The following is a 15,907-nucleotide window of genomic DNA, read 5'->3' as shown; positions in this document are numbered from 1 at the left end:
AATCTGAGTATGGGATCTGGCTTTCCTGCACTTTGCTTTACGTTTTCATCCACTCGAGGTGGCCCCAGGTGGTTAATTCCAGGTATTTTGCGATGGTTACTGTTCCTAGTGATTTGTCGTCAATAGTGTAATAGTACAGTACTGGATTTATTTGCCTATTTATGGCCACAATACTACATTTTCTTACATTCAGTGCCAACTCCCTCTCTCTGTACCAACCACAGATCCTTTGCAGACCTTCCTGCGATTCTCAACAGCCTTCTGGTGCTAGTATCTTCTCATAGGCAACAGCATTATCTGCGACCAACCACTTGGAGCGTCTGATGCTATGCACTGTATCATTTATATTCGTGTCGCTGCTATGCTAATCTGCCACAACGAACAAGTCACTTAGCACACATTTATTACTGGTGCCTTAATGTTATCCACATGCATTCTTTTAACTGCAGTATAACAATTGAGTTATAACAACAGCGCTATGTGTGTTTTGTACTCAAAATATCATGCATTTTGAATAATAATTGTACAGACAGTTTTACTTTGACAGAGGATAGAATTTTTCACTCATGATCAGAGATCTATAATCGTGCTTGTTGATTACAATAAGCAACCCGCATGTGATTTGTACACATACTATTACTCTCCATCTCAACACATCTTCATGGGAAATTTAACGGTGTTCATTTATTTGAGTGACATAACCCCCACTTATATCGTACTCGTAGCTTGACAAGTGTGTTGAATGCTTCCACAATAAAGTGGTACCTAATGCACCGCTCTACGTATCGGCGACGTTTTTGATGATTCTTACATGGTACTTGTGGTATCGACTATGCCTTAGTCAATTGCACACAGCACGCCATGCGTCGATAACATCTCCTCCAAGGGGCATATATTTAAATAGGCCACCAACAAGCATCATGAGCTAAACTCTCTCCAGGGCTCACTCTCTCCTAATGGATGATGTTACAGATGCCACCAGACGATGAAGTCTTTTTTTTTTGGCTTACTGAATGCAATGTAACCCCTTGATCATCTTTTTAAGACGCCACACGCCAATCTCTGCTCCCAGATCTTAGAAAACTCGCTGTTAGGATAAAGGATGTAGCACGACACTGCTAATATTGTAACAACTATCAGTTGATTCTACATTATAACAGCTAGCAAGTGTTTGAATCAGAGACATCGCCGGAACAGAGAATCAAGTGACAAAAAGATGTCTCTTAAATTTTTATCCTGTAAACATTGCAAATAAATGTGATGTTTTGTTAATGTATTAATGTTCGTAGTGCCAAACTCTACATCGTCCTTGTATGGACACAACACACATTTCTTGCAATCTGTAGTCACAGGTCTGCAGTGGACAAGCAACCCACATGTGTTTTGTGTATGCATAGCTTTATAGCTTTATTCTACTTAGCAAAGCACCTACGTATGGTAGGAATGTAGCGGTATATAGCTATTAAAGAATCAGTCTCAGTCTTTTTAATTCCAGGTATCGTTCTCAAGTGATCATTATGTCCCACCCACAAAACTAACTGTAGAGAACACCCAAAGCAAAAAAAAAAAAGAAACTTACGTCAACACATGTTAACATTGGAATTTATTCGCACATAGGGGATCATTATAATGTATGGATGACTTTGATACAGATTCAGCAGAACTAAGACTTTTTGGACAAAAAATACAGACAGTTTAGATGTGGAAATAACGCTGTTTACTTTGGTACTAGGACCAAATTTTTTTGTGATCAGAGATCTATAATCATACATGTTTAGCATATGTATTTTATGCATATCCTTACTCTTTGCCCCAGGAAAACCACATATGGGGAAATTTAGGAATGCACATCTATCAAAGTACACATTTAAAGAACAATGAAGTGTTTTTTTTTTTAAAAAAAAAAGATGGCTTTTCCATACATTCTGCCTGCACATACACTATTTAATGGTTATTTTAAATACATGGAACTAGGGATCAGGCGCCTAAATTTATTAGGTGACAACATGATTATTTATCTGGAAGCATCAACATCTTGGATATTTAGAGTTTATAATAAGGCTTGATAACTGCAACTAATCAGTCTTTTATGGTAGCATAAAATGTCAATTATTTTGCTCCAAAGTGGTAACAATGCCTCAGCTGTTAGAAAAGAAGATGAGAGAGAAGACAATCCAACTAACAAATGCTTTGGTTTGTGGTTGTTGCTGGGAACACAGACAATATTGTTACTGACACTGGCAACATAAATTACACTGAAAATTGAATCCTATTAAGCCAGAAAACTTTAAATGCGCTTACACCCAATACAAAACTACTTTGTGACATTATGGTGATTGAGATCTGTGAGCAAGTGGAGTGTCAAGAAAAACTAAAAAAAAGAATTGGTGGTGCATTTAACAATTGCACACATGGTAAATTATTGAAGTTCATATCTGTGATTATGTTCCTGGGCGAAACTACCACTTCTCCCATGTAGAAACCGTGAGAGGAATGTTGGAAAAACTGGCAAGGAAGTGCTGGAGCACATTTTGAAGAAACACAAAAATCCTGTGGTTGTACCATATCAAGTGGAATTAGCCAACATTAAAATGGATGTTCTAGTGGAAGAACTGCCTGGAATGCTGCAACGTCTTCGTAAAAGCGACTTATACTTGATGGGATTGCATACAACATGATTTTGCTGTGATTTTTAACAAAATGGAAATGTTTGAATATCTAACATCAGATCATGACTTCTTGCAAACAGTAGACTACCAAAGAAACAGAAATGCGATTGTAAGCCGTAATAAGAAAGTTGGAATAGACTGTTTAATGTAGATGGGCTCCGGTTGTAGAATAAAGATATATAACAAATTTATGTGTCAAAGCACAATTTCAGGACTGAACAAGGTTATCGCTAACCATCTTATCGACCGTATAAAGTGCTCTGACGCTACCTGTAGCTCAACATATCCGAGCAGCCGTAGTGGCTTGCTTTCCTCCCATTCCACTTTAAAAATTGTGACTAAAGCTTTTTCACTTATTTTATACGTTTCATGTGGGTACTGTTTTTCATGTGGGCACTGTTTCTTTTTATACTGTTAATCAGTTTTCAGTCTTCAAACTGTATTTCTAAACTTTTACATATGCAAAAAGTTACCATGTCTCCTGCTGTCAAATAAAACTTTGCCTGTTAGTTCACGTACCAAATACTGTTCATCCTAACACTCAGCTGTCTATATTTTAAATGTTAAGTAGTCTACTTTTATTTATGGCTACTAGATGGCACTCTAGGTGTAATGTTCACCTGCCCGCAGTTGCTAATGCGGACGCCTCAGTCTGTTGCTACCTGTGTTTTTTGTTATATGTGTGAGCAGCCCATAGTGGCTCGCCTTCCATGTATTCCTCTTTAAATTTTTGTGACTAAAGCCTTTCTCGTTTGATATTTATGTTATACGTGACATGTAAGTACTGTTTCTTTCCTGTACTGTTAGTCAGTACTTTCAATTTTATATAAAAAAAAATTCCTGCAATTTTGTATTTATGTTATAGGCCAATTTGAATATTTAATTTTTGATGAAGGCATTCATAGAAGTGTTGAAACCTGATCAAAGGAATTAAATTTTGTGACCAAGGGCTGTAATTGCTTTAACTTTATAACGTAAAATTACGACAATAAGGTTCAAACTGACTGCCGTCGTTGCTAATCTTTAATAAGTTCGTCTTCCGTTTTATGAAAGAAAGCATCACCTAATTTCTTTGCTATTCGGATCTGGTATTTAGGTATCGCAACAAAGCAACCATAGAGACAGTGGATACAGCCCGTCAAGTCAGCAACTCTAATTAAAGATTTGCGCGATATTGGGTGTGCTCAGCAGAAAAAAAGTTGTAAAACGTTTTATACTGTTAGTACCGTCGTATAAAGTCTAGAGGACACTATTGTTGATTCTGATATCTACAGTCTGCAAAAATCTTTGCTTAAGTTTAGAAGTTTCTACTATAATTCATCTTGATGGATTTTCATATTCATAAAATGAAATATACAATAATTATGTATTATATTTGAGAGAGTATCTTTTAGGCCCAATACTTTAGTTAAGAAGTTAATAAATCACTAGTAAGCTCTTCACTGGACTTTAGTGCGTATTTCTAAACTGTACTTACTGTATACCGTGTATATAGCATAGGTATCAAAAAATGTAGAATAATTGTGTCTAGTACACTACTGGTTATCATTCTACAGTTTGTGAGGGGTACACTTGTAAATGGAGCCAGATTTTGTAATATAATTCATGAAAAATGTCTTGAAACCATCTCACATGTAGAAGAGATTGTATTTTTGACACCACTGAACCAAAGATGTTACCTGAGTGACAGAATCGATTGCAAGTAGGGGCACACGGAACGCAATAGCAGTTGCCGTTGCACTCTGTCATAGGTAGAATATAAGACTTAAAGCTAGTGGCTAGCTGTAAGAATTTAGTTGTTGGTCAATGGACGCAGCATAATACAGGTTTTATAAAGTAAAGTGATGAATGAAATTGTAACTCAGAGGTAAATCAACTGGAACAAATTTGTAAGGCAATGAAATTTTGTATATTTGGTTTTAAATATGCAGCAAGGCAATGTGGATTTTGGTAATTTTTACAGTGCCAACACTTGAATGTAGGAACCAAGTATTTCCCATCAGATTTAATGTATAGGTTGGTTAGGTATACCCGATTTGTAATATTTTATGTGTTTTGTAATCCTGATACATAGAAGATAAATTTTGGAATATATTTTTTCAAACGTTGTCAGACCTTTTGTCATGTAATAACCCAAGTGTTTTCAATTACGACAGTAAGTGAGAAATGAAGAACAGTTGAGAAGTTCATGTAAAATGTTTCATATCAGATTTTTTTGAAGGAGAATATTTTGAATACAATTTTCATACTGAAGCATTTGATCTTAGGATATCCTCTTATCAGTACCTCATCCCCTTCCATGCCATGTTCATTTAAATCCAATGAATATTTTTTAAAAGAAATTATTTTTCAATCAGAGTCAGAAAAATATTAATGTGCTAGAATCAGAAAAGTATTAGCGTTTGTAACAGCTTCAATGTGGGCGGCATTGGACAGCGCTGAGCCAAGACCGAGCATTTCACTGAACATTTGCAAGGTTATTCATTTATCGGCCAATCTACTGATATTATTTGTATGAAGTTATTTTACGGCTGGCATTGCACTTCGCCATGCAAAGATTGAATATTTTCTGTGCCTACTGTGGACCGAATAGAATACCAAGTTTACATCCATTGCGACTCTAAAGCTAAAGAATATTTGTTTCATTGTTTATTTGCACAGGGAATTTTATCAGTTTATTATACAGGGCCATAGAACTCGGTGCTCATGAGGCTGAGTAAATTTCAGAGGGATTGATTTCATTATGAACACTGCGTACTGGTTTTACAGATTAGGTAATTTAATTTTTTTGGATTACAGTAAAACTGATTAAGCAGACCATCTGCTCAATAACACGTGACACAGTAAATATGAGTAACACACACATTATGCACTTCGTATTCATTGCCAAACAAACACATACACATTTTAATAATAGAACGTTACAAGTTTTTTATGTTTCTTGAAACATTTCACAAAAATTCTAAAACTTTTGTGCGCACCCGTTGGCAACTGACATGTCCTGATAATAGGTACCTAGGTTTATTCTCTATATATATGGAGCCTCAAACTCTAAACTGTCTGTTATTTACTGAACATATTGTGGCCTAGCTTAGGATTTGATTAAAAACTATCTGGCTTGAATGGTGGTGGGGGCGGGGGGGGGGGGGGCGGTCCAAATTTCAGGGCCCTCAAGATTTGGAGGTCCCCTCAGGACCAGAGGCCAGGTTCGGGCCGTCCCTTCCATCCCTCTCACTAGTCCCATGACGGGATGTGGGCGAACTATTTTAGTTGATTTGTTGGATATTCTAAGTCTTCTGGAAATAATACGCAATATTTGGCACATGATTCCATGTGATGTAAACACTGTTGTGGAAGAAATTTGACACCTCCCTGCCGCTTTTGGCTGGCGGATGCAATAAAAATTATAATGCTATTGCAGCTGCAAAATCTGTCTGTGTCTGTGCATAAAAAGATCTAGGCGTGGTTGAAGTCGTATGACCACTAGTTGTAATATCTAAACAGCTGCTGTAGACCTTACCGTGTTTAAGTAAAGTGTAGACATAGTCTCCATCCTCCTTTTGTCCAAGCACATTATAACAAGATAAGGCGGTTCGCAGAATGGCGCAGCGTCAAACAGGAGCGAGAAATGTGTAATTTTCGTTGCCTCTGGCGTAGAGCTGTGTGTGAGTTTCCCTCTTTTGCGTACAGAAGTAAAAATGTCCTTTGCGTCCCACATAAAACCGCTGTAATAACAAACGTCGTAAGTGTTTAAATAAATATGCCATGTGATATGGTTATGTTTAACAATCTATTTCACCATTTTAAACTTATCACAGAGTTGGGGATGTCCTTGAAGCATGTTTTTTACAATCCCAAAAATTAACTGTGTAAGATGTGGTCTCCTGACCTTCATTGCTTACATATTCTGCCCTCACAATCATATTCCGCACATCAAGACGCTTCATTCGGACCCAAACTCGATAAGATAAAGTCAATGAATTCATGTAAATGATATGTAATTAACAAGTAAGCGCACCGTGATTGAAATACTTGAGGCTGGCATACACACATACATTCCAGACACGACAGTCACAGAAGCTTTTAGTTCGGGAGAGAAACTGCACAACGGGACGCCGGTCCCTTCAGAGGACAACCCAGCCTATGTCGGTCGGTGACCGCCTGTGTAGCGAACAGCGTGGGCCCGAGTGAAAGGGGGGAACAACCCCGTGTTCGGCTTAAATAGCAAATTCCGCTACATTGTGTGGGAGCAGCCAGCCTACGCATTCTTTACACATAGCATGCAGTTTCAGAGATTTTCACAGGGAGACAGCAAACGCCAAACGCCAATGCTACAGGTTTCCGGATTGGTCGCCTTAAACGAAACGTCATTCTCCCGTTTTAGAAGAGCAATGCTGATTGGCAGATGATATTTCTGACGCCTTGAGCTGAAGGAATAATGGAAGAGACCGAAAGATATACCTCTTCACGTCTGGCGTGGAGAGGTGCCGTTCTGTTGTTGCTCTTGGAACAAGGAACAAGTCTCTCCTCAGTACTTCACTGGGAGAGCACCTCTGTCGAGAGCAAATCGAAGTGCTGCTCTATGTTGAGTCCTTGTGATTGAGTGTTGTTCACTGTGTTGGCTGACACACTTATTGTGCGGTGTGAACGGACAGAGTTATAGTTAAACGCCTACGAGCGAATTTTGAGTGGCATCGCAGTGGACTGGTTATCTGACCGGTGTACCATGCCAATAGTTAGACTAGGGGCGAATAGGAATCCTTGACGTCATCAAGGCATAGGTGGAGTTTGATTGGCGAAGGTCAATCCAGATAGAACGAGAGTTATCTTATTTGTCAGCAGTGAGTGGCGCAGACAACAGTCATCGCAGCTTATGGTACTGTGCGCTACAGCTATTGCAAGCCCCATATTTCCTCCACAACAGTACACTTTACTGCATTTCACATGCGACAGCCACATCGTACCTAGCAACAATCTAAAGGATAATTATTCAAGTTGAGTAGGCGCGCCGCTCAGCCATTTTGCCAAGTCAACAACCATCTTAAACTTTGTATAGAAATTTCATTAGCGAATCCTATCCTTGAGAGATAACTTCACATTCGAAAAAGAACCAGGATATAACTTGTTCAATTCATAACTAAAAGTGCCATTGTGATTTCTCAGAATTTTTGCAAAATAAATAGTAACTTTCGTTTGTATTTATGTTTTTCTTACACTAACTAGAACTACTCTAGTACCCAAGTATCCCACTAGTTACGTAAGAAATTTTGTGAATTTTTGTGTCATTTCCTTACAGCAGACGAATCCAGCAGATATTTATTGCTGAAAGTTTTTCATGCATTTCTCTTTAGAACGTTAGGAGCGTCTGTCTGACTTCTGTAGTAGTGAGGGGGTGGAAATTGCATCTTGCAGGAGCCACAGGGTAAAGGGTACATCTCAGATTAATCAGTTGTGCAGAATAACAGAATAACAGATCAACTCCACACCTCAGAACTGCTGCACATTGTACGGATGTACCCGTGTGATGCCATACTGGAAGTCATGTTGGATGCCATACTAGGTACAGATCCCAGGGTAATAAACTGAGGATAAATTATAACAATAAGGATAGTAAATTGGGTAATAAATTAGCTATAAGGATGTTAAACAAACAATGTTGTGTGGGAAGTAACCAACAGGATAATAGCTACTCTAATTGGGTAGTAAGTTATAACGACAAGGATCCCAAATAAATACCCTCATCTGGCAACCAAGCGGAAGATAAGGACCGACATGACACAGATGCAGGTGGATGAAAACTGCACTCACGCCCAATAGTCCCCATACTGACATAATACTTTTATTTTCCATTAATTAGAAGTGACACTTAATTGCAATTATTTTATAATTTGTGATACTGTTACTAATCACAAACCAAATAAAAGTATTTTTGTAACGGTGTACGTTATGTTAGTAAATGGCCATGAAACAGAAATTAACATGAATCCATATGATCCATATGAGGGAATGGCCGATATGAATGTGAATACGAAGAACAAGAGGTCGTAATCTCAACAGAAGTTCAAATGAGCGTAAAGAAAATAGAGATACAAACATAGGGATGCAAATCAACCGACCAGCTTATTAATAAATAGACCACTGATATCTTCCTAAAGTATAAATTCTGTCCCTGTGACTCTCTGAAAGGCTGTTGTCACCTGACACATTTCACTTCTTTTATTTTCTTCGCACCCTCAGCGGCGATTTCGCGTACTGCTGTTCACATGTGTGCCGCAATGGAGCTATGTTTAGTTCTTCTGTTCAGTCTTTGATTCCATTTTCTTGACATTTGCGTGAACTTTCTACTATCATACTTCGCAGTTTTCATCAGTATTGCTTTAAAAACGTTTATTTACTTGTATTTATCCATCTGTGCTCGTCGGAATTTTTGTCTCAGAATTTAAAATCGTGAACTACATTCAGTCTGTAGCACTGATGTTCTATCAATGAAATAAAATAGAAGTTGACTAATTTTCCACAGAATCAGACAACAACACCACCTGCCCAGCTCTACATGTAACTCCAAAACAAGACAATTAACATAGGTTAACTAACCACAGGAAACAACATTTGGTACAATACATGAAATCAAATATACAACCAAGAATTATAGGTACATGCATGCTGTCTGTAAGTTTGTTGTTATGTAGCTGTAGTTGTCATGTTGAATAGAAGTTCCATTTGTCTACGTGAATTTCTTACAGATTTCCTGGCAATTACGAAAAAGATGTTTGTATCACGTGGAAGAAAGATAGATTTGAAAGACAAAATCAAACAATGGAAAATCTAGGATGTAATAATGGCAATATTATGAAGAGAATAGATTGCCACTCACCATATAGACATGCTGCGTTGCAGACAGGCACAACAAAAAGACTGCTAAACACATAAGCTTTCGCATAAGTACTGAACACGTAAGCTTCTTACGAAATGGACAAAGAGCACATACACACTTTCACGCAAATGCAGATCACACACACGTGACCACTGTCTGTGGCTGCCAGGGCTGGCCAGAGACAGAGGTCGTGTGTGTGTGTGTGTGTGTGTGTGAGCTGCGTTTGGGTGGATGTGTATAAGTGCATGTTGTCTATCTCGGAAGAAGGCGTTCTGGTCGAAAGCTTACGTGTTAAGTAGTTCTTTTGTTGTGCCCGTCTGTGTCTCAACGTCTCTGGCGTATGATGAGTAGCAATCTATCCTTTTGATAATACTGCCAGATTTGAAAAACACACTGACGAAAATCGTGAACTGTGAATGTAATAATTCCCTACGTAGCTTTCGCTACATGCCAAAGCTTTTCTTGACTGAGGAGCACTGGCTTGCTGCTGGGAGTTGGCTGTTTACGTATTTGCGTTCGCTGCGAACCGACTTACGTATACGATGGTGTCGTTATCGAGGACTCTCGACTTGTTCTCCGTCATGGCGACGATGGCGACGCTGACGTTGACCCTGAGCGCCAGCACGTTGAAGAAGCCGAGGAAGGCGAGCAGCGTGACGACGAAACGGTGTCGCCTCCAGAACTTCCACAGCGGCACCTCGGTCATCCCATCTCTGCTGCAACACAGGTACTTCAGTCGTTCCGTCTCTGCTGCAATAGCAGCTAAGGCAGCGGACGTCAGCCGCGCTTTGTGTACGCTACTGCAAAGTATGTAGCGTCTCAGTATGGTAACATCAACGACTGGAGAGCCGACATGCTTTCTATCAAATGGCCCATCCACTTTCACCATTAAAACCACCAATACCGTGCTATTGCAGGAGTGCTGCAGACAGTCTCAGACCACTACTCCCTGTTGTAAGCTTCCACACCAAGCTGCGCATTTCCTTCAATACATCGACGACACAACTTTCCATCCACCCTTTAGGAATCTATGCCGTCGTTTCACTTTCAGCTTGTGACGGTACAAACCCCCGTTACTAGACGAACATTTCCAAAGTGCGCGTCATTTATGACGGCGGCCGAGTTTAGGTTCGTTCTGTGCATATGACGTCACAAAACACAGTCAGCCAATGAACAGAGAACGACGTTGCCAGAGCTCGACTGCAGTACAGAGCACAGACGAGTGTCTTCAGTTTTAGAAACATTCAGTCATAAATAAAGTAGCAGAACGAAAACAATGTCTTGATAGCAGAATTTCTTTTATAGAAAGTTTGGAAAAAGCATTCTTTGTACCAATTGGTTCATAGTCTATTAATTAATTAAACCAAACAAGCAATAAGTCTCCTAATTCAGGCGGTAGCAAGGAAAGGTATTTGTATCATTCTCACTAACCGCTTTTTCGCAATAAAGAACAGCGGTAATTGTTTATTTCCTATTGTACTTCGACGAAACGTGAGTAATTCATAGCCATACCAACAGTGTTTGTCGATATTTTGCGTCTTAGTTTAAAGTCCTCCAACAACTATACTAAACGATAAGCTGCATTAGCGTAATGGTCGAAGTGTTTAGCTACTAAGCGAAAGATTCTGAGTTCAAACCTTATTCTGTGCTTAATATTTTCTTTATTTAAAAACAATATCGAAGTGTCTTACTTCATGAATTTTATTCGTTTGAATATAATTTTTTGAAATTTCTAGTGGCAACTGAAATCAACCATACGGAGAGTATACGCTATGGACTTTTACCTCTGCAAACTCTTCAAAATTTCGTGCAGTGGTTTACTACATTTAATGGTGCACAATAACTGCGTTGAACATCGAAATAAAATTAAGTCATTTATGGGGCGAAGGTATCAGTCAAAAAGATGTGTAAAAATCAAATTTTTGGGCCAAATAGTTTTTGTGAAATCGAATGATAAGTGTGTCAAAGCAGTCGGAACACCAGTGTCTGCACAGGCGAGCAGTGCAGTGATAAAATCATGCACAGCGCGGAATGCGGGGAGCACGTCTCTGTAGCAGCGAAAGGGTTAATGCGGCCCTGGTGGATTTACTTCATAAACTGCGCGCTCCCCCCCTAAACGTAAGTTTGCTTGGCGCGTGCAACTGGCAACGCAGCAATCTCCCGCGTCTCGGTGGGCGTGTGCGAATCGCCAAGATAAAAGAATTGAACTATAGTATGCAAGGATTGCTTTGTGGAGAGCGAGCGCGCGAGATTTGCCGTGGTCGGTGGGATGGTCTCCGCCGCCGGGCTGCCAAGTGACCCGCAGTTTGGGGCATTGTTTGGTTTTTCACGCATTACGCGAAAACTATGTAACTTACGGTGAAGAGCGATGCTGCAGTGGATTGTGGTCAGCAATATGCATCTTCTGAAAGATCGATCTTTATTTAAAGTCACGAGACGCAAAAGTTATAGAAACCTCAGAAACGGTTAATATCACGAATACTGAAAGATCAATAAAAATACTAAATACCGACTTACAGGGATGAGCGAGCACTCATTAAAAACGTTTCGTCATAGCGGATGGAGTTCCATAGTCATATGTTAAAATTCATAAATAATTAAGCCCGTAAAAAGCAATAAACAAAGTTTGAAGGAATATTGTTTATAAAATTCAACAGAAAATTCATGACGTAAAGAACGGCACTATATAAAATTTTGGGTGGGATCACATGTATTTTAAACTAGTAAAGTTATAGTATACACTTAACTTGCAATAGTTTTCATTGTTTGCATATTATTATTAACACTTGTCGCCCATAATTAATTAATTATTGTGGATATGAAGATTTTGAGTAGCGCAATGTGCAGATCGCTATAGATTACATCTATTAAACGGTGCTATATGCAGTTCTGTGTTAAATCTTTGTAACACATATTTCAACAAACAAATTTGCGATAAGTGGAGAAATTTTGCATAAACTAAAACTTGATTTACAGGCGATAGAATAATCCTAGAAATTAATGTAAAATAGTAAATAAGATGTACTTTTTAGCGCGGTTCCGATGGTGTACTTGTTCCTGTCGAGGGATGTATGTATCAAAATTTGTAACCTTAACTGGTGAGATTGGTACTTAAATAACCAGGGGGGTGGACATCCGAGCCTATATAAGCGAGCACATGTCGTCGTTTGAGAATTTTTTTTCGCGCCGATTTATTTAGACAAAGAGTATTGTTTAATAGTGCAAGTGTGCAAGCATATATTTGGTGAACTGGAAATGCTACGATCATTTGTGTGAGTACGAATTACGAGGTATACATCGGCGTAAGTGAACATGTGGCGATCTGTGATTTCGCGCCAAAACTGCTAGAACAAAGAGGACAGTCGGACTTGTGGTTCTGTTTGAATTATTTGAGTAATTTTCTGTTATAGCAGCCTACATTATTGCTATTGGGGGCTCGGAGTCAAATTATTATTAAAGTAAAACTGTAAACCGTCTCACCAATGCTAATTTCATTGTGTGAAAGAAAAGGACAACGCCAATAAATAGTAATTGAACTGTGTTGTGAAAAACTGATTTTGCTATAATAATCACCTAATTTTTGTTCCCTAGCATAAACTGTACTCATGACTATTAATTGAAAACTATAACTAATGCGCTGGTGTGGAACAGTGTACTAATGCACCAAGTGTGGAAATCATCCCCTGAGACTTACGTGAGAGCCAAAATTTGCAATAACATTTTGTAACCAACATTTGTATATGCACATTCGTGTGAACGCTACAACTGCACTTCTTTATTTACCGCCCCGTTGCAAGCTCAACGGGATCACCTACTGGTACACTGAATCGTCAAACGATTCATCCAAACTCCTGGCAATAATTATAGAACGAACTGCCACCAACATCTGTTTCCATGAGTCTTTTTTAACCATTTATGTCCGTCCTTGCTGATTAACTAAAATACCTCAGAGAACCCTCGACCGTATGTAACCGAAACACCACCGCCTAACATAAAGTCCATAAAACAAATAACCAACCGAACATGAGGAATGCATCCCTAAACAATCTTCCATAACTACAAAGTCTTGATTCGTCCCGTCCTCTGATATGTCAAACGTAGCCTTGGTATCCATTCCATAACAGTTCTTTAACAGTTTCCAAATCCTTGAAAGTCACTCATCGCATCTTGCTTTAACACCCTTTTACGTTCCCCTACATCAATACTATACCAGCTCCTTACACTCCCGTCCCTTGTCACGTAGATTAATACCCTGTATCTGCTCTAAAAATCCTGCAAACTTGGTCTCAACAATCAGATATTCCAACAACCTTAGGTAGAAAAGTATATTTAATCCTACTGATTGTTCTTTAGTTTCCAGTCCCAGTACGCTGCCGCGACTATGCTACCACATCCCAACACCACAAATACACATTGTCCATATCATCATCTTAGACAGTTTTAAAAGACTCCCTTTCCCAGATAATGAAATCCGCCGTGACATTTATCCTTCCTACCACATCTGACCCACTCCATATTCTCCCCCACATCAGTCCTCCCTTTTCCCTTTCCGCCCTGTCCTAACCTTTCCTTCTCATGACCACCATCCCATTTGCACCTAACTCAAACCTCAAGTTTGCTACCCCCCCACAACACACGCGTCCCCGAATACTATCCATCCTGCTAGGCTGATATTCCACACCTTACACCGCCAGAACCTCTCAAAATCATCTCCTCTCTCAAATTATCCCCTCCTGGTGCATGTTCTTCTTGCTTTAGTGTAGTGCAATGCTTCAACAGTTTCATCATATTTATTTTAAAAGACGATCAGTTTAAAACTATAATTTTAAGAATTTCTTGAAATAAAACAACCTTGGTTGCAAACTGATTTTATCTATTTATTGGCAAAGAAGCGTTTCGGCCTTATGAAGCATCTTCAGATTAACGCCAGAAGTAATGTGGTGAGGTAACATCTGTCTTTAAGTGCCTGAACATGATATTAAGATAAAAATTAATATGCTGGCATTAAGGGTAGCTGCTGGCTTACCACATTACTTTTTAAGTTAATCTGAAAATGCTCCACAAGGGCGAAACGCTTCATGTCCAATAAATGCATAAAAAATTGCAACCAAATTGTCGTATTTCAAGAAATCCGTAACAGGTTGCTGTACCAGGACACAGCATGGAGTGGAACCAATTTTATTTTAATAGCTTTGAATACCATATAAATATTTTATCTTTTTAATATTTCAAAAGTACTGGGGATGGACTGAAAAAAATTCGGAAAATTGCGATAAGTACTCGCGCACCTAGTGTTCCGTATAAACTTAATTATGTATATAGACAGTTCATCCATCCCGAGATTCGAGAACCTCGAGGATTTTTGCTGTTATCGGTACCGATACAGAGATGATATCGGTCCAGGGAGCTCCAAGAACTTCGAAAATGCAAAAAAAAACCAAACTATTTTTCCTGTGATATAGTTACAAATCAACAATTTTAAAATTCTTTTCCCTTTACTTTTACTCATCAAACCCTACAGGGTTTGATGAGTGAATTTGTGAGTATGGCCGTATCCTTTGATTGATTTATAAGCTCAAAATTTAAACGCCGCCAACGGACAATAGACCTTAGCTTGTAGCACAGGTTTTAACGTGATACGTCAATCTGTTGCTGAGAAATGGGTATGTTGAACGACGGTCAGACTGAGAGTCAGACTAAAAGATGATAATTTTTTTTCGTGTGATGTAATCCCAAATTAACAGAGTTCGGATTTTTTTCTTTACTTGCACGTGAAAAGTTGCTTCGTGGTCCTGGAGCATATCTGTAACACTTGAATGCTGATTGAACCTACCGGTAACAAATCTAGCAGCTCGCCTCTGAATTGCACCTAGTCTTCTTTCAATCCGACTTTGTGTGGATCCCAAACACTCGAGCAGTACTCAAGAATAGGTCGCACTAGCGTCCCATACGCAGTCTTCTTTACAGACGAACCACACTTTCCAAAAATTTTCCCAAAAAGCCGAAGTCGACCGTTCGCCTTCCCTAACACGATCCTCACATACTCGTTCCATTTCATATCGCTTCGCAACACTACGCCCAGATATTTAAACAACGTGACTGTGTCAAGCAGGACACTACTAATATTGTACCCGAACATTACGAGTTTGTTTTTCCTACTGATCCGCATTAACTTACATTTTCCTACATTACGAGCCAACTAGAAATTTTGTCTAGCTCATCTTGTATCAACCTACAGCCACTTATCTTCGACACCTTCCTGTACACCACAGCATCATCAGCAAACAATCGCAAATTGCTGCCCAAACTGTTAGCCATATCATTTATGTATATAGAAAATAGCAACGGTCCTATCACACTTCCC

At 39.1% G+C, this 15,907-nt stretch overlaps 1 protein-coding gene across 4 annotated transcripts in view; it reads right to left on the bottom strand.

Moving 5' to 3' along the window:
• Positions 1-15,907, bottom strand: part of LOC124615611 (vesicular glutamate transporter 1-like) — a 141,371-nt gene that overhangs the window by 81,206 nt on the left and 44,258 nt on the right. For 2 of the 4 annotated variants that reach the window (XM_047143609.1, XM_047143610.1), the window contains exon 3: positions 10,079-10,256. In XM_047143609.1, the coding sequence (XP_046999565.1) occupies positions 10,079-10,256 (178 nt within the window). Of the gene's footprint in view, positions 1-10,078; positions 10,260-15,907 lie in introns of all 4 variants that reach the window. The other 2 variants (XM_047143607.1, XM_047143608.1) reach the window with 1 other exon arrangement.

This window comes from Schistocerca americana, chromosome 5, assembly GCF_021461395.2.
Source record: "Schistocerca americana isolate TAMUIC-IGC-003095 chromosome 5, iqSchAmer2.1, whole genome shotgun sequence".
Classification (NCBI taxonomy): domain Eukaryota; kingdom Metazoa; phylum Arthropoda; class Insecta; order Orthoptera; family Acrididae; genus Schistocerca; species Schistocerca americana.
Note: the sequence above shows the minus strand (reverse complement) of the source record. Positions and strands in the feature narration are given on the sequence as shown.